The sequence below is a fragment of the Rhamphochromis longiceps genome, linkage group LG19 (genome assembly GCF_057381845.1).
Source record: "Rhamphochromis longiceps isolate RC_006_pf linkage group LG19, R_longiceps_female_GT1.1, whole genome shotgun sequence".
NCBI classification, from domain to species: Eukaryota; Metazoa; Chordata; class Actinopteri; order Cichliformes; family Cichlidae; genus Rhamphochromis; species Rhamphochromis longiceps.
Window position 1 is genome coordinate 29469555 of NC_140575.1, and position 23367 is coordinate 29492921.

Genomic DNA, 23367 nt, shown 5'->3' on the forward strand with positions numbered 1-23367 from the left:
GTTTGCTGCCTTTTCTATTGAGCTGTTCAGATCTGCAACAAAGCCCCATCCTTGAACTTAGCTAAACTACAACGCACAGCAGTTTTCTGACTCCACAGTACCTTGATAGAGAAACTAACAAGGGCAGGCTTTGCTTTCAACTGAGCTGACAGCTTTTAAAAGTTACACTCTCCTCAAAGGCCTTGGTGCAGTAACAGTGTAGTCGGGGTCCTGGATTGTCATCAAAGAAACTCGCTGCCGGCTGATGATGATGCAGATAGTTCAGTAATTCTTTCATTTCCTTTCTAGCTTAAAAGAGTGTGTTTGGGTGTTTTTTTTTTTTAATTTGTATTTCTTTTGTTCTTTATCTTTTAAATCCATACTGGACAAGATAAGAAAGGAGTTGGAGGGAGTAAAATAAAAAGTTTGGATTCTTGGGGGATTCCCAAGCTTATGTTAATAATAGCGGGTTAATTTTTTTTTCTTCTTTTGGCTGAATCCTTTTCTTTTTCCCTACAGTTTAATTTTTCCCGTTTCCGTGCTCGGAACTATCCATAGCAGCTGTTATTCCATAATTATCAATAAATAGCAAGGCTGCCATTCATAGGCACGACCCCTCACCTCCTCATCATTAGCATCACTAACCGCTTTCAGTAAACAGCAATTTCAGCTATTGAATTTGTCCTGCTTGGCTTTTTTGACTTTGCCCTGCAGGCATCAGATAACAGTAACGCCACTGTTCAGGGGCCATTGCAACATTTGAGTTGTGACCCTCTAAGATATTATCATCTCCCTCATTGTCCACTCGTCATGCTAGTTAATACGTTGAATGTGACTTTTTCTTTCAGCTTGCGTCTCCAAAATAAGAGCATGTCTGTTGATTGTTGCTGCGAAGCAGTGAATGCTATTTCTGTATGTATATTTCCATTCATGTAGGAGTTTATCTACGAGGAGAAAAAGATAAAAAATATTATATTTTGGTGGTTGTGTGAGCATTTAAGCCTCAAGGCAAGCTGTCTTTGAAAGGGATGGAATTAAACGGGGGACAGTAAAAACATTTTGACTCAGCTACATCTAATAGACTGAGAGGTTGGTTTCACAATGAGCTGCAGAAAGTGCCACATGCTGGAAGAATTTCCAGTGTGTGGAGTTTCTTGCATAGCAGAAATTACTGCTGTTTTTTTCATGGATTCAAGGCTTGTGTATCTAAAAGCGTTGGTTTACTGTTAAAGTTACTGTATCGCAGCAATTTTATTCCTTTCCATGACTCTTGCTTGTATGTGAAGTGCTGCCAGACCCCCACTTTGTTTTATTAAAGGTCTCAGACAGATGCCAAAAAAATAAGGAATCAAATAAAATAAAAGTTAAGCTGGGAAAGGGCCAGTTGGTAATTGCTTTCGTTTTTCGTCTTGACATGTAAAGTCCTCTAATTCATGTGAAACTTCATGCTAACAATATGTTTTCACACCTGAAAATTCTGGTGTTCGTTTTGTAGCACTTTTGTTGCGGCGCTAACGAGGCAGCAGTGGAAACTCAGGGCAATTATGCGTCATATTAGTTTTTAGGTTTCCACAGCCTGGATTCAGACGACCACTTTGATGTTTTTCTTAACAGTGTTACACTTTGTTTCGTCTTGTTTGCAGCAGCATGGTTTATTGGTAGACGCTGCTGTAAACCTCCTTTATTTTAGCTATTCATACTAAATCTGAGTGTTTCTCTTTGACTCATCCATGAAAATTATTGATTCTGTTTATCAAAACAAAAAGATACACTGCCTGGCAACTTTGTTAGGTACACCTGCCAATCACAGCAACTTAATAGATTTAGGCATGTCAGGTTTACAGTACAAAGGATGCTCCAAGAGGAGGAAAATATCAAGTAAGCGGTAGTTCTTTGGGTGAAAATGCCTTTTTGTTACCTAAGGTTAGAGTTGAAAAGCCAGACTGCCTCAAGCTGACAGGAAGGCAACAGTATCTCAAATCAATGGGAAAATCAATCAAATCAATCAAGGTGACCATATCAAAAGACCAGGTGCCACTCCTGCTTGCTAAAGACAGGGAACAGAGGCTACAATTCCCATGGGCTCACCAAAATTTGGCAACAGAGGATTGGAAAAGTCTTGCCTGGTCTGAGGATGTGCGTAAATGTGAAAGCATAGATAAACCCTGCCTTGTATCAATGGTCATGATGTAATGGTGTTAGGGAATTTCTCTCTGTACAGTTTGGCACAGGTTTGGTCCTTTATTACTAACTAAGCACTAAGAACTACAGTAACCAGATCTCAGTCCAGTAGCCTCTGGGATGTGATGGAAAGTTTTGCACCATGGATGTGCAGCCGACAAAATCTACAGCAGCTGCGAGATGTTATCGTGTCAATATGGACCAAACTCTCTGAGGACTGTTTCCAACACCTTGTTGAATTTTTGCCATGAAGAGTTAAAGCGGTTCTGATGGCTGCAGTTTACTAGAGTGACTGAAGACAGTGAAATGCTTGTATGACATCTCGAACTAATAAAACCTGTTTGTCTCTGTCATTAGTGAGCAGTACCTGCCACGCCCTTTTTGACCGATTTCTGGACGAAGACTTCCCAGATGAGTTTCTTCCTCATCCCCTGGACAATGACAGCCACTGTGAGTTTGTATCTAGAATACTGATGTGTTGATGGTAAATGGTAAATGGCCTGTATTTATATAGCGCTTTTCTAGTCCCTAAGGACCCCAAAGCGCTTTACATATCCAGTCATCCACCCATTCACACACACATTCACACACTGGTGATGGCAAGCTACATTGTAGCCACAGCCACCCTGGGGCGCACTGACAGAGGCGAGGCTGCCGGACACTGGCGCCACCAGGCCCTCTGACCACCACCAGTAGGCAACAGGTGAAGTGTCTTGCCCAAGGACACAACGACCGAGACTGTCCAAGCTGGGGCTCGAACCGGCAACCTTCCGATTACAAGGCGAACTCCCAACTCTTGAGCCACGATCGCCCCTTTGATGATTTGACACAAATTGAAAATCTGTATTCCAGTTATCACCTGGGTTGTTTTTATTGCTTTTCTTATACTCATTGCATGCATCTACATGAATATTTCTTTGACTGGAAAGCATGGTTAAATTAAGAACCTGAGTAGTTTGTCGTGCAGGCAGAGGATCAAAAAGACTGGCATCTGTCAAAGATGACTACATTGGGAATTATCCCTGAAAAACTGGATTTTTGAGACAAAACTACCCATTTTGAATTTCAAGTGCAAGCATCACTCGAGCTGTAACAACACTCCCCTGTTAGATTGCCAGGAGCACAAGTAGCATGTTGATGCCTGTGAAAAAGCAACATTTTTATATCATTTGTGATCAGAGGAAGGCTACTCTTTTATCTGGTTTAAAGAAATGAATGTGGGTTAATATGAAATAATTAGTTAATAATTCTGTGCTTTATCCCAGGAGGGATTCCTAATTCCCCTGGCTTGCTGCCATATTAGTGGTTAAGGCAGTTTCCTCTCCAGTTGTCACATGATGTCTTGAACGTCTCCTCCGTCCCCTTCCTGTTCATCGACCCCCACACAGACAGACACAAAATCAGTCAAAGGCTCTGTCTGTTTGACTTTTAAACAGATTTTGGATTTAAATTTGATTTAGTGGAACTAAAGGCCTTAGGCTGACATTTTATACAATTTTTTTTAAAATGTTGTGGCTTTTTTAAAATATATATCCTTCATAGCTTTTCATTTTCTCAGGCACAGTTTTTCCTGTCTAGTTTTATCTATCCTTTATGTGTTTGGAATTTGCGTTTTATTAGTTTTTTATATTAAAGAGAGATATTTTCAGAGAGAAGCATCACTGGAGGAGTTGCATCCTAACTTTTTTCTTTAGTTCTGTTGGGATTTTTCTGGTCTCGAGATAATAAAGAAACACATTTCTCATATTTCCACTCACCACCGCCACCCCAATCCCCCCCCCCCCCCCCCCCCCCCCCCAAAAAAAAAAAAGCCTAAAAAACATATGGTGTTACTCATCCCCACTCAGGCATTCATATAAATGAGTTTGGAGGCTTTTTTTGTGAAATCGCAGATGCTGTTTATTTACTGTGAAGTTTTGCGGACAAGTTGTTTTTTTCTTTAATACAGTATCAGTTCGTTTCAAGATTTTATACATAGTGGGATAAAGATAACGTGAGAAATATACACTTTTTCAGTTCTTAGATTTGGGGCTGTTTTGCATGTGTGTATAAATATGATTATTTCAGGCTAGTGGGGAAAAAAATGCCATTAAGACGTATTTTATGTTTATATTTCAGTATATTTGTTAGCTTGGAGCTGTAATCAAATCAGTGCATTTTTAAATCGATACAGTAATTACACATTCAGACAAAAACATTAAAAAAACAACAACAAATAATCTACATAATTTGATGGACTCTTTTTTTAAAAATTGAGTTTTCATCTTTGTTGTTTCATGTGTTGCAGTTCCCTCCTGTGATTTTGAGTCACCGTGTCTCTGGACTTTACCGAACAGCAGCCGAAGTGACTGGTTATTGGTGTCGCCACAGCAACCACAGAGTACAAAGGCTGGGATGATGCCTGCAACTGACAACTCAGAGGGAAGGTCTGATGGTAAGAGTGCAGAGACTCACAGAGGAGCAGCTAAATCAGTGTGCTCTGATACACAGTGTTCCTCTTTCTTCTGTCAAATATGTTTAGAAGAGTCTTTGAGCTACTGTGTGAAAACGTTGCTTCTCACTTGACATTTTCTTTCACTCTGTGCTTCATATATTCAAATATACCCTAATCCAGAATTTGTCATAACGCTAAAGCATTAGACAGTGTTATGAGGCTGCTATAAAATAGTCAACCATGAATTTTCCACTTTGTTTTATTACCTTAGGACACTTCCTTCTTTTAACCCCGTCACCTGAAGCTGAGGCCTCTGGGAAATGTGACTACCACTTAATGAGCCCAGTATTGCCAAAAAGCAGCATGGACTGCCTGCTTCAGGTGGCTGTGTATGAGGCCGGCCCCGTGGTGGGGAACCTCACACTGCTGATCAAGCCTGCTCAACCAGATTCAGACGTTCACTCGGAGATGCTGCACCACAGGGGACGAGACGACCGCAGGTCAGCGAACACACTCACCTTTTGTTATTGTGCAACACAACCAGTCCTCTTCACTGAAAAAAAAAAACAGAAGGCACACTTCTGTCCCACTAAAGTTATGTAAGAAAAATGTTTCCTGCCTACCATCTAAGGCAAACTGTAGAATTGTGACTGCGTGTTGTTTGGGAAACACGGACAGATATTTCCTATTGATCTAATGCTGAAGCACAACTATCTTTAGAACAGCTAAAAGCATTCCTGAGACTAGAAGCAGGCTGGAAATGAAGTTACATATAATTGGTTAGGACAGAGGAGGATGGATTGGCATATGCAATAAGTTTGTACATTGGGTTTGTTAGTGGCTGCGCAGTAATGGGCTGTGCAATTCCATTATGAGTCACAAGCACACACACTCACACACAGTGACTTTATTTATTAAGCTGGCTATTCATCCAACAAAATCTGCAGATACAATGTCTGGACACACTCTTCATTTAAAGCACAGTTACCATCCAACAGGCTTCATCTTTCAGTGAAGTAGTTCAGTGTGTGTTGTGCGTTGTGTGGGATGTCATGCGTATTGACATATGGCGCAATTTTGTTAAGTGCATAATAGAGACTGAATGGTCACAGGAGTTGACATCGGGCTGTATGAGGTGTTGTCAAAAAGTTTTGTGTACTTGGGACAGACAAATAAGCAAAAAAAAAAACCCGTACCACTTAGAATTAGGCTAATCTCTCTTTCAAAACCACTTTGATCGCTGCTGCCATTTTTAATCACTCGCAGTGTGCGGTCTGTGATTTTCCTATTCACCTTGAACGTCCGCAGGCCTGGATTTCGTGTGGAGAAACAATCCTCGTGATGAGAACTTGACGTAGTCCAAAGTTTCCTAGACTCAAGGTGGTGCGTCGTGTGAGGAGCAAACTGGTGACCAGGAGGTGTGAATGCGTTAACAGGAGTTAGACTTGTCGACACAGCGTCCTACTTAATCACCATTTGCCACCGTGTGTGTTGGAAACATTGCAACTTCTTCTGATCACATCAGTACAAACTTTGCTCACCACCTCCTGCTTTCTCTGAATGAAAACATAGATGAGGGATCACTGCTTTGTCACACCAGAGGAGATCAGGCAGCACTGCAGAGGCAAAAGTTTCAATGGTCAAACATAATTTCCGGGCACTGATCTCTAAACAGCTTTCGTGGTGAAAATAGTCTAGTTTGCATATACGATAGGGTTGCGCAGTTGGTGCTACGTAGCATGGACGTATTTTTAGAAATGGAGAGCAGGATTTGTGACGTGTGAGGTAAATCTTGGGTGCTGTCACATATCCCAGGTAGCAGGATTTGCTTTGCTTTATTACGCCACCTATAATCACACAGCTGTGGGCCAGCTTTGTGAAAACACAATCAGGTTGGACTTATGACAAGGTGACAGATGGATTATGCTGAATAATAGCGACATGTTTGGTGCTTTTGTTACGTGGAACACATGCTCATGGAGGAGTGCGGTTCCCATGGTTGATAATGGCAGCAGTAGTGGAAATGTGCCAATAAATGACAGATGGAAGAAGGCTCAAACATTATTTAGTAAAACACTATGGTGAGAAATGAGAAGAGGGTGCAGGTGAAGGATTTTAATATTCAGCTTCAGTTTTCATACATTACAAAGGTTCTTTATTTCAGAGAATGCAGAGGGCTTTAGCAGAACATATAACAAATGCAAACTTGACTGTAGAAACTGCAGTGCAGGCTTTTATACAAAATAAATCATCTTGGCAGTAATGTTGCATAAAGAAGGCAAGAAAGTGAAGATACTCTTGTTTTAACCTTTACTTGTTTTACTTTTAATGCACTTCTTTTTAATGTAACTATAAAAGCCAAAAATTAGAGTTAGAAAAAAAAGATACACATGTAGCTGTTTTCACATCTGAACTTTGGAAGACGTGGGGGAGAGTCAAGTCAGGACGTGGTCCGCAGTTGTCTTCAAATGTAGCGCACAGCAGGAAACAGTTTTCACTTCACTAATGGAAAGAGTCTTTTTGGTTTAGGTGAAGATGATGTCTGAGAAGAGCATGCTGGAGGCAGGTCACAGCGAGATCACCACTAGCTATGAATGCACCAGTCTATTACCTGCGCTTTCTCCCATCATTACAAATCACTGCAGCTGGATAATACGTGTAGTTTGCACTGGTGAGCTGACATTTTGATGTGAGCTCTAACTGTGTGAGATCTTTGGTTCTCACGTGCACCTTCGTCAGGTAAGGTCCACAAAAGTTCAGAAGTGTGTACTTTGAATGAACTTCAGGGTTAGCACGGAGGTTATTGTATTATGAAGGTGGTTCATTTCTTCCTGGGGTAAATCACCATGGTGACTTACAGGTTATACTCCAAGTAAGAGATTATCAGGTATAAATGAATCACCTAAATCGTGTCACCACTCCTCAAACCTCTGCACGTCGAAAGTAAGAGGGGCTGATGGTTTTGCGTTTCACTGATGAGCATCGGTCTGTATTATGAGTCCAACCTCTTTAAATTCTTGTAATCTTATACTTTCTGGATCCTTTGTAAACTCAGCCCCTCTGCTGCCAGTATACTTATTGGCTGTTGCCAAAGCAACTACTTTCATGTGAACCCAGAGGGGAAAACCAGAGTTTGCTGACGCTACCCAAATTGCTGATGCTAGGGCAAGTGAATCTAGATATTGGAGAGATACCCTGGGTATGTTGAGTTCGCTTCATAGTACATGGCCCAGGGCTGCTGCTTATGTGAGAAATTCGATTGATTTTGTTCCTGTGTGATTGCTTAATGCAGGCCTGAGTGGCAGATTTTTGGAGTTCCGATTGGCTGGGTGGCTGGACCCTTTCAGGTGACCCTGCTCTACACTTCGTGTGAGAGAGAAGCCACTGTGGCTCTGGACTCGCTGGAGTTCATAAACTGTGAATCAGGTGAGTTTATCAGGTCGTTAAGAGCTTTCAAACCAGATGCTCATGGTCATTTCCTGTGATAAGCACCTACAACCGTACAGACCAGATAAAAGGAACCAGCTGTAAACTTTATTTTAAAACCTGAGGTACTTTCACAGTAGCACATACTCGTGTTTTAACGTTTCCACAGCTGCTACAGGAGAACTTTTCTCTCTACAGATTACAGTTAAGGTTGCTTATGAAAACTGATTCACTCAAAATGTGTTTAGGTTTACTTTTTTTGTCTCATGCATGTTTTGCAAGTGAATGTCAGCACACAAAAATGCTCTGGTGTCAGGAAAATTTAAAAGCTCATGATTTGCGGTCAATTTGCAAACAGGCAAAAGATGCCTGGTCTGTTTTGCAGATTTCTTGAACCTTTTTTCTCAGTGGTTTCACATTTTTCAAGTCTCTACGGTATAGAGCAGCGAGTCAAGAAAAGCCCCTCCGCAGAATCAACCGACCTTCCTGTAAAAGCTGCCTCGTCGCTCATCCTAACTCACCGGGCCTCTAAATCTGCTTTGTACCTTGTTACAGTTGTTGTGTGGTTGTCTCCATTGCAGAACACCATTTCGGTGAAATGAGTCCCATTTGTGAGGAATCTTTCCACTGCAACCACTCAGGAGAGTGCATCGCCACGAGCCAAGTGTGTAACTTCCACACGGACTGTCCTTATGGAGAAGACGAGGGCTTCATCTGTGGTGAGATTTTGTTTTTGTTGTTTTTTTAAATAAAATCACACAGAGTGCAGCAGAGCTTTTATGATGATGTATTTGATTCGATTTCATCTGCACCATCTGACCGATTCTTATAGCGACAGCATTATGAGCAGGAAAACACGTGTGAATGCTTCAGTTTGTGCACATCGGGAGTTATATCAGGCCAGCGTACTGTTGCGCAGTCCTGAAGCAGTCAGCGAGCTATTGGCAAGCTGTAATTCATTTGCATTAGCTGTATAAAATTTAAGTCCATGATAAATTGTTAATCCTTTCACCAAAGGCACAAGATTATTCCATGCCAAGGGCCTTTACACAATAAATTTAAAGTGTAGAGAATAAGTATTATGTGGGGTGTTTAAAGTCTGAAACCTGAGTGCAGATTCTCTTCCTCGGATAATTTGCATTAAAACGCTTTCACCGCCTAGTGTGTTTTTTCCTAATTAGCAGTAAAATGTAGTGTCAGGAATCCAATAGGCTTCAGTCAGTAAAATCGATATAGTCAGGGTTATTTAAAGCACTTGAGCTGTGAAACGCTGGGGGGAAAGGCCACAGCGGAGATGTAATTTCTTCAACGAGCACACGGGTGTCTTAACCACTTTCATGTGCAAACATCGGTATCAATTTAATCTCTGTGGGTTCTATAGAGAGGTGGCTTACATGTTTTGTCTATTTTAGCACAAAAACTGGAAACAGCTCTATCTGTATTCTGGCTTCTTTCACAATTAAATACATGCTTAGAGTGAGAGGAGAAGAATTACACCGATCTCCCGTCTGCATCAAGGACAAAGGTGGAGTCGGGGAAGCTTCCATAGCATAAACATAGCCTTATCACAAGGTACCTAAAAAGCTCAAAGATATGCCTACACATATGTTTTACATTGATTATTTGACCTCATACTTCTTGGTGGTTAAACCTACACATGCTGACTATCAAAGGATAGTCTGCATGTGTGCTGTGCATTTTATGCAACAAGTGATTCATGTCCTAGCTTTTCAGCAAAATACATTACCTCAGATATGAAGGAACGCCAGTTCAACTCCTGAGATATTGATCTGGTCAGTTAGGCAGCAGGGGGGATCGTTAATCAGTTTCAGCTCCTCTGGTATTAATGAAATTAACAACAGGCAACAAAACAGGAATGGTTTTACGGGTGGAGGTCACTGGCATTTTTCCCTCCTCATCTTTTCTGATTGTTTTTCCATTTGGCCAGGGTCAGTGTCACTACTGGTAGCATGAGGCAATACCTGGACCCTACAGAGGTTGCACAGGTAGGGTATCTCCAAGAGCATTGAGGTATCCTAGGAGACAGACAGTTATTCTAGGAGAGCAGGAGGGGGTCGTACAAAGACTTTAATCCACCAGGACAACCAGTATCTGCTCCACAGGATGAGAAGATTATTGGTGTGAATGCTTCTGACCAAACAATCAGAAACAGACTTCATGATGGTGGTCTGAAGGCCATTGCTGCCCTGTGCTTTTCATAGATGAGAGCAGGTTGACCTGTGGAGAACATTAAGTTGCTTTTAACATCATTCAGCACAAGCAGTTTGGTGGTGGGTCAGTGATGGTTTGGGGAAACGTATCCATGGAGGGAGACACAGACCTCAGATCGGTTAGGCAACAGCACCTTCTGTCAGATCCTGTGCTGTTGCAGTGGATTCCTACTAGTTCATGGTGCACCTCAGACTGTTCCAGCAACTCAGTGATGCCCTGGTCCAGATCTGATGGGAGATCCCCCAGGACACCATGAGTCGTCTCATTAGGATGTCAGTCATGCACACAAGCACCTGTAGGCCATACAAATTACTAAGTAATATCTTGAGTTGCAGCAATGGAATATCAGGAAAATGGACAAGCCTGCTGCATCATTTTTTAATCTAGATTTTCAGGGTTTCTGTTATTTCAACCCTCTGTAAGATAAGAATTTTCATTTCAAACAATGTGGCATCTTCTCAAAGAAGTAATTTTTTTGAGCAGTATATGTTGACCCAGTGAAGTATTTGCAAGCCCCCAAAACTGATAAGAGTCACTATGTTTTGGAGTTGTTGGACAACATTTTCACTTTGAAGGTGAAACTGAAAAAAACATCCTAAAAGGTCTGGGAGTAATCGCAGTGCTCTGATCTGAAATGTGTCGCAGTACACGTGTAGTGCAAAGTGTGGAGAGTGACAGAAGAAAACACACACACACACACGCGCGACTTTCACGTGAAGAAAAACATCCTCCGTATAATTTGTGCTCGGGTGATTTCTTTCAAAATATAATTCTTGTCTGAAAGACGAGGAATCCGGGGTAGGAGATGGACTTTTTAGCAGCTGTGGTTTCTGTCTTTTTGAAGTATGATGATAATCTGCTTCCTTCCCAGATGCTCTCCCCTTTGGCTCATACTGTTCGTTTGACGGGGATTCATGTGGTTGGTCTATGTCCAACCAGCACTCGGGCTGGAGGAGAGTTGCAGGAGATGAGCTCATGAAGAGAAAAGACATGCAGGGTTTCGCTCTGCAGCGCACACAAGGTTTGTGTCTGCATGTGTGTGTGAATGTGTGTGCGTGTGTGTGCACAGCACATGTGAATTATGCCCTAATTTAATTACTCTTCCTCTGGTGAATCTCCTCCAGCTCCGATGAATTATTGCAGTGTGGAGTGATGGGAAAATACCCTCATTTGTTTTTGAAGCTCACATTTCCTTGTGTCAAAACGTCTTAATTTTCCTTTGTTGCAAACAGGATTTTTGCATTTACTCTTTTTTAATACACAGCCAATGACGAGAATGCTTGTTTTGATGTTCAGTAAGTAAAAACAATAAAACCGCTATTGCTGCATTGTCTGAGAAGCATTGTCAGGTCATTTCTAGTTCGCAGTGTAACTTTAAAGCATATGTATGCTTGTCAGAAAGACCTGACGGGTGCTACTCCTTATTCACGAGGGCTTGCCGCAGCAGGTAGTGCCACGTATTTGATCTGGCAACATTTTTACGCTGGATGCTCTTGAAGCAACCCCAAGGGGTGTAAGTTTCTTCCCAGGATTGAACTGTGGCGCTTTCGTTTGTCAGGCAAATGTAAAACACTGCAGGAGGTTTTTTTGCATGTCGAAAGAGGATGAAAGCAGGATTGCCAGCAGAAGATGAAATAAAAGATGTAATTGTAACTGGTAGTTAATATGCTCTATTCAGGTTGACTGAAATGTCAGCTGACCATCTTGTGGCTGTACACAAGTCATTTAGCAAGCAAATTAGTGTCCGGCATTCATTGAGACTAGCAGAGCATTGCATTACATTTACAGCTCTGTTAACCTCAATGCGCTTTAGTCTACAAGTCACATTTTAACCCCACATTCATACAGCACTTTATTCTTTTAGCTTTAAGTACTTTATCTGCCTCGCGTCTATGGCCAATTTGCGTCTCCATAAAAGTCATTACTTTTATAAGCTGCTGGTTTATGTTGATCAATAAGAAAGATTGATGTGGGTTCGGCTCAAAAATCTAACTAACTAACTAGCTAAATCACATAACCTGGTAAATGTGTTACATTTATTGTCTTCCCCTAGGGCACTTCTTGTTTCTCCCTGTCAGAGAGAGTAATTCACTTAAAGAAGCGTTCGTTCAGAGCTCTGCATTCCCTCATCCAGTCTCTTCTGTTGCTTGCCAGGTCAGTTACTCGCCTGACGTAGTAGTTGAATTATTCAATTTAAGCATGTTTGATTGTCTTGTCTGTGTCTGTGTGGGGGAGTTCAAATCATACTAAATATCTCACCAAAAATCTTAATGATCTTCATCTCTGTTTGTGTAGATGCATTTCTCTCTGTACCTGCGTGGTCATTTTAATGGCTCGTTGCAAGTGGCTATAGAGGAAAACGGGACAGTTGCCGCGGTACCGGTCTGGGAGAGGAATGGTCAAGCCGAAGATAACTGGGAACCGGTTGCCCTGGAACTGACTGACCTTCATCACGGGTACATAAGAGGAAAACAAACAGGGGGAGGAATGAAAGAATAAAGGCTGATCTCTCGTGTGTTAAAGGGATGATGTGTCGTTGAGGTTTACTCACCTCTTTTTCCCATGGAGCTCCATAAAGTTTCATTTTCTCCTTTGTTTTCCCCTGTCAGAGATAGTGGAGCTTAGGGATGAGTACATGCTTTAGGTCAGTGATAAGAAAAGGAAAATTGCTCCTTTCATCTAAAGAATGTGTAATCAGATTTAGTGCTCATAATAAAAGAGATTTCACTCCTACTTTTAAGTACACTCGCTGGGATTGAAATCCTGCTGCTTTTTCATAAGAAAAGACAACTGTAATTCTCTGATTGCTCCAGGTTTCATGTTAAAGTGACAGCTGTGTGGGGACAAGGCTCCAATGCTGACGTTGCTCTAGATGACATTGCACTTGGAGCAGCCTGCTTCCAGTCAGGTAAGCTAAGATCACACAACCATTAAGTAAAGCCAATACAGATTTCTTTAAAAGTTCTCAAGGGCTAAAACACACATTTGTCTTGCTTTACCGCATATTTAGTCTTTGCTTTCATAATGATCGGTGCACTTTATGAAATCAAACTGCGGCTGAGCTTGGGAGGAGCACAGAGAGACCTCCCCAACTGCTGTGTTTTGTTCAGCACCACAGCGGCCCTCAGCTATTCATTTGATGCCCCGTTTAGTTGATTGGCTGAGACATGTGGGTAACCGACGTTTCATGATTTGCTGCAAATGTAGCGCCGCAGTACGACAGCAGTGTGTGCCAACATTCCTGCTCCCGTGTTGTTGCACTTCAGCTTTTAATTCTCAAAGTAGAGAGCAGACTTTTACAAGCCACTATGGTGCTACGCTAATAACAAAGACATGAAAAGGTCTGTTTTTGTTTCGGCGGGATTTAGGAGAAATATGGTTTGAAGCCTCCAGGGAGGCGCAGTTGTCTGTTGCGCTTCTGCAGTTGGGCGAGGACGGAACATTTTCTAACTGACTTCGGCTTTAAATCAGGTTTCTAGAGTAAATTTAGAAAGCAATAATTCAGAATAATGAGTCTGCCCATCACATTTATGATCTCACTCTATGCGGGGATCTTGTTGTGTTCGAGAGGGTTATAAGACCTTAACGGCTCTTGTTGCCTAAGGGCTTGGCAATGAGGAGCGTACAACCTTTACCACCAATAAACGGACAAAAATCCCGTGTCTGTACGCTCCACAGTGGGTAAACACTGCCAAGATAGAAAGGTTTTCATGGTGTAGCCCTGTTCTCAGGAAATCTGTGCCACTTTCATTCTAAATATAGTTCATAATCAGGTGAAATCCAGATGAGTGACTGTGACTCCTCTCTTTTTTTTTCTTCCCCTGCCTTTACCTTTACTTTGGCTTCCCCTCCCCTCCATCAGATCTCAACTTTCTGCTGCCCGCGACCGACTTTGAAGATTTCTTAAGCCCCCTTCCAGAGCCTTTGGCCTCAGGTAGTGCACAGCTCCAGCAGTTATCTTGTATAGCGTGTGAATTTCTGAAGTGTCCCAGTCTACTGTGTCATCTTTAATCCATTCTGTTTGCACAATTTGCACACCAGGTGGTCAATTGTTTACTCATCACAGCTAACCAGAAGCTTTTAATCCAGCCTGTGTTCGGCAATTACATGCCAGCTCCTTAATGCAATTACCTGTGACTCTTATAGATGTGCCATATGTATGCATCTGTTCTTTACTGTGTATCTTATCTCAGCTGTTTACTGATTTTCATGCTTTTGGTACTTTCCCCCCCTCCACATAACAATGTGAAAATGGTTATAGTTTTTGCAGCTTATTAAACAACTAAAAGCAGTATTTTTTCCCCCTCTATTGCCTTTTGTAGAGGTTTCTCTGATGACTTGGTGGTTTACATCATGCGGTGCCAGTGGACCACAGGGCCCAACCCAAGCCCAGTGTGACAGCACTTACAGGAACAAAAATATCAACGTTACCGTGGGGAAGGAGGGACACTTGAAAGGAATTCAGATGTGGAAGGTGCCTGCTACTAACAGATACCTGTAAGTGGTTGGTGATACCGAGCCAGGGAACATGTACCGGTTTTTGTAAAAAGTGGACTTTGGTAGTTAAATTATACACACATGTAATTCCTAGCCACATTAACACGATGTGAGTTCGTAATAAGGAATCTTATTAGGATCACTGGTAGCTATCCATTACGGTATACAGTGCGTGGCTAAGCCTAAAAGCACTTCATTTAAGACCAAGGATTAAATCTCCTTCTGTTGCAATGATCCCCCCTCAGGATCTCTGCTTATGGGGCTGCAGGAGGAAAAGGAGCCAAAAACCACAACAAACGCAACCATGGGGTCTTTATTTCTGCCATCTTTCCTCTGGAAAAAGGAGATATGCTTTACATCTTGGTGGGACACCAGGGAGAAGACGCATGCCCAGGGGTGAGTATAGTGAGGGTGAGAACAGGCTGGAAGGATTTGTTGATGTGGGATGAGTGGGATGTCTTAAAGAGGAGAGACAGAGGATTTTCCTTTTTTAATGCCAAGTTCATGTTTCTGCAACTTTTCTTTTTCTTTTTTTTTTTTTAAATCTCGTGGAGCTTGATTTTCCATCTTCCACATGTTTTAGAGAAATCCTCACACCCAAAAGATCTGCCTCGGAGAGTCATCTGTGATTGAAGACAACCTCAAGCTGCAGGCTGGTGTAGAGTGGGCTGGAGGAGGAGGCGGAGGAGGGGGAGCAACGTACGTCTTTAAGGTAGCAGAAGACACTTTGAGTTGTTTCAGAACTGTGTGCATTTTCTCTGGGTTTGTGTGCATAGCATTGTTAAGATACAGCACTGTGGCACATAAGCATTTGAAATGATTCAGCAGTGTTTCATTCTTTAATCCATAGATTTAAATATAGATCGATTATATCTGCATGCAGCATGGAACTTTAGCACGAGGTTCACTTTTTTATGATCGCTCTTATCTATTGTACCATTGGGACTTCTAAAGTTGTTGTGTAGCTTATATAAAGTGTTCATCATCATTTAAATAAATTAAATTGAAAGATTTACTCGTGCGTGGTCTTTTCAGAAGGAGGATGGAGAGCTGGTTCCCTTGCTGATCGCAGCTGGTGGAGGAGGAAATGCCTACCTGGAGGACCCTGAGTCCAGTCTGGACAACATACCACTGGAGCAGTATGAAAACAGCACCGAAGCTCCCAGTAGCAATGGCCAAACTGGTGCAGCAGGTAGTGTAATATAAGCTCTTTGTTGCTAGCGTCCTGTTGCAAAAACTGCTATTTTAGTTTAATGTATAAAAAATGCCAAAAGTACCCCTCTGTTGAGTCATCTACCGTTCACTGAAGGCTCATCAGAAATGGTCTCAGTGGAAGGCTGGCTATCAAGAAGCCATTCTTAAGGAAGGGAAAGACGGAGAAACAGCTGAGGTATGCGACATTATACAAGAACTGGACTGAAAGTCAATGGCAAAACGTCAAATGGAATAATGAATCCGAATTTTACATTTTTGGCTCAAACCATTGAGTGAGGTACAACATTAACTTTCTACAGCCATCTGTGAAACACAGTGGAGGTTTTGGCAGAATTAGAAACATAGGAAAGTACCATCACATCTTGATCATCCAATACCATCTGGAAGGCATCTGATTGGCAGTGGCTTCATTTTTTAACATGACATTGATCCCAAATACCCTGCAAATTCAGTAAAAGCATATGGAGGTAGAAAAACACACAATCGATAACTATAAGTGATGGATTCGTCCCCCCAGAGCTGAGACCTCAACATTATTGAAGCAGTGTGGGCTCATCTTGACAGTGAATGCAACAAAAAGCATCCAACATCCAAAGAAGAGCTTTGAATGTCCTTCAAAGAGCCCAGGGAAATTACAAGAAAGCAGCCCGAAAGAGTTCTGTGTCAACGAATAAAGGTGGTTGTACCAAACATTTGCCTTCAAACTCATTATAATTGAACTATTTGCTCTATAATGTGTTTCCAATGAACAACTACAAATATTTTGTTATTTTCCTAGCAAAAACGAAATTAATAAGGGGTGAGTCTTTGTTCAATACAGGCCACAAAGGTCACTCCTCACTAAATAACTTCACTTTGATGTGTTCAAATCTTGAGATGTCTGACTTTAAGATGACTCCGTCCACCCTTGCATAACTGAGGAAAATGAAGTTACTGTTATTGTGCCCACAGTATTAAATATTCTATTCAATTATGTAAAAGAATGAAACGGCTTTCCAGAATCAGTGTTCCTGGCATTTTTCCCTATTAAAAACTAGATTCAATAGAATTAGTTAGATGGAATGCTATTGTTTGTTGCATAACAGGGTTTTTTTTACTTAGCAGCACACACAAAAATGTATTACAGAAAGCAGCGTATGAAATTTAATATAAAGTTGGATCCATAGATTTCTGGGGCAATGACATTTCTTTTGTAAGTGTGCAAAAGGAAAGGAACTTCATCCAAGTATTGAAAACAGTCCTCATAAGTAAACTTGTCTTAGTTTGTCCTTTTATGTTTTCCTAGTCAATGCAGCACTTTTGTTAAACCCCTTCATTTAAAGCTGAAAGTCTGCACTTCAATTACATCTTGATTGTTTGATTCAGAATCCACTGTGGAGGTGTACAAAAGCAAAATTACAAAAATTGTTTCATTGTCCAGATACTTTCTTCCCTAACTTTAAAAGCTGCAATTGTGGGTATTTTTTCTTTTTGGTTACAAATTACCCTCTACACTTTATGTTCAAAGAAAAGTTTCATTTTCTTATAAAGGACGTGCTGTAAACTTTGGATGAGAAGACGTTGTTCTGACTGAATTCAGTGTCATCTGATACCAAAGCACGCATTTCATTTGTCCAAAAGGTAGCCGGAGATATGAGAGGATTTATTTGTTCTGTATTCTCACACACACAGGGTGGCGCAGGTTGGCATGCATGTGTTTGGCCTGTGGATAATGGGATGTATCTGGAATTCACTTCTTTCGCTGGAACATTCTCAGTAAATCCCTTCTGACCAGCCGAGACTCAACGAGAACCGTTTATCAACTCATCTTATTGAAACCTCTGAGAGACTGTTTAGATAAAGATCTGCGTGTCAGGGCAAGTTTGCAGCTCGAAGTACTGAGCAGATGAGGTCTTTCTGTTTACGTGCGTTTGCATGTGTGCTGATGTTTAAAGTGCCACCACATGAGACAAGCCCTATATATACAGTATATTATCACTGATCAAAGACCTCTGAAGGGCAGAGGAACATCTTTCAGTGAAGCTTGTCTTCCTTTGATATGTTGTTTGTATGAAACCTACTTATATCTGCCCGTCTTTGTAGATTAGAGATGATGGTTGAACCCGTTAACTCTTTTTATTCATTGCGAGGCGTCTCTGTATTCATCAGTTCACTTTGGTGCAGTCAAAGGTTAAATTCATGCCCAAAACAAAGCTGCAGTATAGCTACATTGTTGCTGTATAAGTGGATGGGCGGAAAGTCTCCTTTCAGTTTTAACATTTTTTATGGCGACCGAATAGCTGACGCTTTACTCTTGACCCTTTGTCCACCCACCAGCTGCCTGCGAATGGAAACAAAGAAACACAACAACAGAACAAAAAACAGCCGGAAAAATCAAAAGCCCTGTGCTAAAACTTCTCCCTCATTTCTGTATTTGATACGCTCCACATCCGAGTGGATTTGCTCTGACCTTCTCAATTATAGTCTAAACAAGACTGAACTTATTTGTCTTTAAAGTGTGCCTTCTGGCTTAACAGACAGACAGCTCTCTCACTGATTGCCTCCACCGCTGACTCAATATGCTGAACCACCAGTCGGAAGTAGGGCCTAATTTGTGACAGCGGAGACAAGCTCACAACAGACACTACACACATTGGTGGCTGTAGATACTCCATAAAACCTCACTGATGACTGTGTCTGTGCTTATATCCAGACTGCAAAGAATCTCAGTGTAACCCGAGCAGAACATAAAAACATTCATTTAGTAGTCATGAAGTGTGAAAATAGTTACTCTTTAGATACCCTTGTCAAGTCTGAAAAAGCTGCCTAAAAGATATCAGCCATACAACCTGATTTGGGTTTGGTAAATGCAAAGTTATGACAGAGAGCCTGTTTTTGGATCTTGATCCACACCGGGGCCTAAAAGTCAGGATACTTTGGCCTGCGTATAATTTCGAAATCTCCCGAGTACCCTTTTAAAATCAAAGCTGGCTCGCTCACATTACAGCAACAGTGTAAGCCTTCAGGTTATTTTATGAACCCTTATTAAACTAATTTTTAATGGCAACTCATTTTTTCGTTGTTCTCAGTCGGTGAGTTTTTTCACTGCAGCAAACATCAAACACACGAACCGTGTTTTACAACCTTGTGCAATGCTCCCAAAGTAGCTCTTGTAACAGTGAATGACTTTGTTTTGTTTCCCTTAAAGGTGGAGGTGGCGGCTGGAAAGATAGTTCAAGTTCTCACCTGATGGCTGGCAGATCCCTGGTGGAAGGTGCCGAGGGGGGATCTTCATGCCCCCTGGCGCTGTCTAAGCTCAGCTGGTCGACCTTCGGAGGGTTTGGAGGAGGAGGCGGTGCGTGCACAGCTGGAGGAGGTGGAGGAGGATACAGAGGTAACCGTATTTTGTCATCATATTGTTATTTCAACCCAGACTAAATTTTTAGTCAGCTACTTGGCACTACTACCCTACTCCTGTACTTCTTTTTCTTCTTCAGACTCCATTTAGTGGTCACCACAAAGGACTTGTTGCATCTATCTCACTTTGTCCCCTTAGCTTTGTTCTCTCTCGCACCAACCCTCTGCATGTGCTCCTTCGCTACATCCATGAATCTACTCTATGGACTTCTTCTTCTCTCCTCTTCTTCCTGGCAGCTCATCTTCATTGTCCTTTGTATAGTACTCTACTCTGCAGATTAACATTTATAACTCAGAGCTGACAGGGCTTCAGAGGGACATGCAAGAGAGTAAAAACTGTTGGAAGGCTAAAGCAAATGCATTCAGTCATCGAACCTCTTTGTGAGGTTCGATGACTGAATGCATAGAGGAGTATCAGCTGATTGTGGGTTATTTTGACTGCAGTCTGCTGAAAATACTGCTCAGCTTGATTCATTACTTCTGTGCCAGCAATCTGTTCTTCATTTTTAGTGTAACATTCATGTACAATTTCCACTGTTGCAAGCAGTGTTAAGAACTAGATTTGAGTTAGGATTAAGGTATTTTTTTTGCCTTGATAATCATATTTTACATCAAAAGAAAACTGTCGTTTAGACAAGAGTTAAAGTTATTACTATTATTTTTGTTGGTTTGTTTTTGACAGGAGGCGATGCTGCATTGACAGATGACATCACAGCTGATGGTCAGAATGGAATTTCATTTATTCACCCGATGGGAGAGATTTTTCTGCAGCCTCTGGCAGGTGAGACTGAGCGTGGCACCCTACTCCTGCATCTTTATATCGAGAGGTTTTAAGAGATTAGCGGAGGATACAGGACGCAAAAGAGCAAATACCATTCCCAGATGGAAACCTTGAGATGCTACTGAATATTTTTCAGAAGGTTATAACTGGATGATTCGCTAAAACGTTTTGTACAAGTCTTTGTACAAGATCAGATTTGAGTGCTTATTCAAGTACTAAATAGAGTAAAGCAAGAAAGACCAAGTGCTTCATACTTTATCAGCTAATAAAGCCAATGAGATGCAGCTGAAAGCATGTAGCACCTTGGCATAGGTTTAAAATTGTGTGATCATGCTAGAGTTAAGAGGAAGACTCCAGCAAAGTAGAATGGAAAACAGCAGAGCTAAAGTAAAAGTTTGCTAGTAACAGGAAATTCCCACTCTCATGAGTTCATCGTTAAACGGTTTAATAATATCTATGTAAGGCCAAACCAACACCGACTCGCTGTGCTCGCTCGGCCCCCGGGCGACACTGTATTAAAAACAGACACCACTCTGTAATGAAAATCTCTGCGTGCGCTCAGATATTTACCAAAAATGTCATCAGCGAACAGTATGGGTTCAAATTGTGGTCATAAATATTTTGTACGTGTAAATCAGGATTTGTATGTGTAAAAAGAATTTGTGTGTTTGTAAAAAAGATTTGTGTGTGGACAAAAATACGTGAGAAAGTCTGCACTCAAGTTTCAAGTACGAATTTTGACCCTATTTTTCTTCCTTTCATCTGATTGGCCAATGTCATGTCAATCACAAATTTAACTATCCAATCAGAGAACAGATGGGTTTGGCTGTTGGCGGGGTGCTTTTTTGAACTGCAGGTTCTTGAAGGGAATAAATGCCCTTTTTCATGCCAGCCCAGCGTTTTCCTTCATCACCACGAAGGAAAACAGTCTGTGGTGGTCTGAGTTTGGTGATTTTTGTGTCACAGGTTTACGTGCTTAATACAGGGACCTCCTGAACCTTTTCAACAGCGCTGCGAACCTCCGTGAGCGGGAGGGGGGGGCAGTGTTGTGGAAATGACAGTCTTCACTAGTGGGGATACTTACAAAGCTTTCTTCGTTATGAATTATCATACATGTTTTTATTGAACATTTGAAGAACCAGCAAAAAAAACAGAAACTCTTGTAGAGGACAAAGTCAGAGATAGAAACGACAAGGAGCAGGTGCATCTAGTACAGGTAGAGCTGCTGCAAAAGCCCACAGAGCTCAGCAGCCAGCGCAACAAATTCTGGATCCTTTGCTTTTAGTTAGCAGTTAGCATTAGCAGCACATGCTGCGCACTGTGACTCACAGCAATGGTCCCGGGTCAGCCCTGACTTTGTGTTAAACTAATCCTAAAGTAATATTGGTATTTCTAACCACTGACATACCACAACTTTATCATTTCAACATCTGCTGAAAGTAAGGGGACCTAGCTTCTTGCAAAACAAACTCGGGATCTCGCAAAACTTTTGCGAAATCTCGCAAAAGTTTCATAGATCTCCGAAAACGTCGGAGCACTTTTGCAAATATGTGATGTCTTGTAAACCGAGCAGAAATCTGACGTTTACACAACTACATTCACGCCTCAAAATATCTTAAAAGTGTATTTTGTGACCCAGAAAGAGTAATATTACAACTAAGTAGCTGTTGTTGTTGGAATTCAACTTTTGCGAGATCTCGCAAAACAAACTTGGGATCTCACAAAAGGTTTGCGAGATCTCGCAAAAGTCTTAATTTTTTTTTCTCCCATGTCCCCTGCGGGGCTCCGTACAAACCTGATTTACAAGTACAAAATATTTATGACCACAATTTGAGCCCATAGAACAGAGGTCATTGCCTGATTAGTGTGTGATTAATGTTTAATGCCATAAATAAGGCTACAAACTGCAGGCTCAGTATGTGTTGGTCTAAGATAGCACCATGCATTGTGTTTTTGTGACAGCAATGTGAATCTCAAATGACGAATCCTCAGGTTCATGTAATACTTCTAACAGCTAAACCAGTCAATGTCTCTCGGTGTGCTTTTGTCTAAGTTTGCTTTGAACTATATTTGTGGGGTCACAAATCCAGGAGACCACAGTACATGCAGGGTTCAGCAGCTTTGTGAGGACCAAAAATGCTGGATCCCACAAGCAGAAGTGGCTGTTTGGGTTAGGGTTGGGCAATCAGTTGTGATGAGATGGTTTAGTTTAGACTAGGGGATTAACTAGGGAATGCACTACCTGTATATCAAGGACAAGTCCTCAGAAAGGTGTGCAAGGATATGTGTTTGTGTGTTAATTGCTTTTCTATCTGTTTGTATGAACATTTAGGAGTATATTCTCATGAATATATGGGCTTATTCTTTTCCTATTTTTGTTGAAACTAACAGCCCATCTGATTCTCATTATTCAGTGGGAGGAAGAGGAAAGTGGCTAATTCACAGCGTCATGCAGCCTGTTGCCTTCGGCGCCAACAGACAGGCCTCCATTCTCATGTGAAAGACTTTGTTGTTTATGCAGTGTGCCATGCCACTTTAAAACACAATGTCGGGGTCTGCAACATGAAACACATTCAAAGCATGATCAGGGGGGAAAAAGAGAGAGAGAGAGACATTATTATAATAATTAAATTTCAAGGCAAATGCATTTTTCTCTGTGATGTAGTTAAATGATCTCTCGCTTTAATTGAAGGATGAGTTTAATAAATCGAGGACACATGGAGAAGCCCTATTCTTCTTCCTGTTAGAAAACTGCATCATTAAAACAGCGAGGCTCTTCCTACGTCACAATATAGTTTATCAATTAAACTAATTATAGAAAGAACATTAAAAAAATGCAGCTCTGCTGTACTGTATGCATAAATTTGCAGTAATTGTTTTCCAATAATTAAAATCCTTTATTAGTTTCAAATTATATATATATATATAATATTTAACTTAATATAACATATTAATGCCAGCAACACACTTCAGCAGCAGTGGGACACACTTTTACCAACGTTTGTCTGACTTTTGTAGGCAGCCTTAGCACCTGTTTACCAGGAGATTTTCATCAGATTTTCAGATGTGTAACATCATGTCATTTTCATATCCACCATATATGTAGATGGTGTAGTGTACACATGCACTGATAATGTAAAAATATGTGTTTAAAACAAAACAGAAAACCTGAATGTATTACAATCATTTTCTGTAAAAGGAACACACATGTGGCAGAGAGTGGACT

The 23367-nt window shown here is 41.3% G+C and overlaps 1 protein-coding gene across 1 annotated transcript in view; it reads left to right on the forward strand.

The window, feature by feature from the left end:
• The window catches only part of ltk (leukocyte receptor tyrosine kinase), a 75184-nt gene that overhangs the window by 37090 nt on the left and 14727 nt on the right, over positions 1-23367 (forward strand). Inside the window, exons 2-17 of the mRNA XM_085391171.1 lie at positions 2518-2610; positions 4448-4594; positions 4866-5094; positions 7887-8020; positions 8602-8739; positions 11124-11273; positions 12306-12406; positions 12548-12708; positions 13066-13160; positions 14115-14186; positions 14575-14749; positions 14995-15145; positions 15333-15461; positions 15785-15941; positions 19152-19337; positions 20043-20141. Coding sequence (XP_085247297.1) covers positions 2518-2610; positions 4448-4594; positions 4866-5094; positions 7887-8020; positions 8602-8739; positions 11124-11273; positions 12306-12406; positions 12548-12708; positions 13066-13160; positions 14115-14186; positions 14575-14749; positions 14995-15145; positions 15333-15461; positions 15785-15941; positions 19152-19337; positions 20043-20141 — 2217 coding nt within the window. The remainder of the gene's footprint in view (positions 1-2517; positions 2611-4447; positions 4595-4865; positions 5095-7886; positions 8021-8601; positions 8740-11123; positions 11274-12305; positions 12407-12547; positions 12709-13065; positions 13161-14114; positions 14187-14574; positions 14750-14994; positions 15146-15332; positions 15462-15784; positions 15942-19151; positions 19338-20042; positions 20142-23367) is intronic.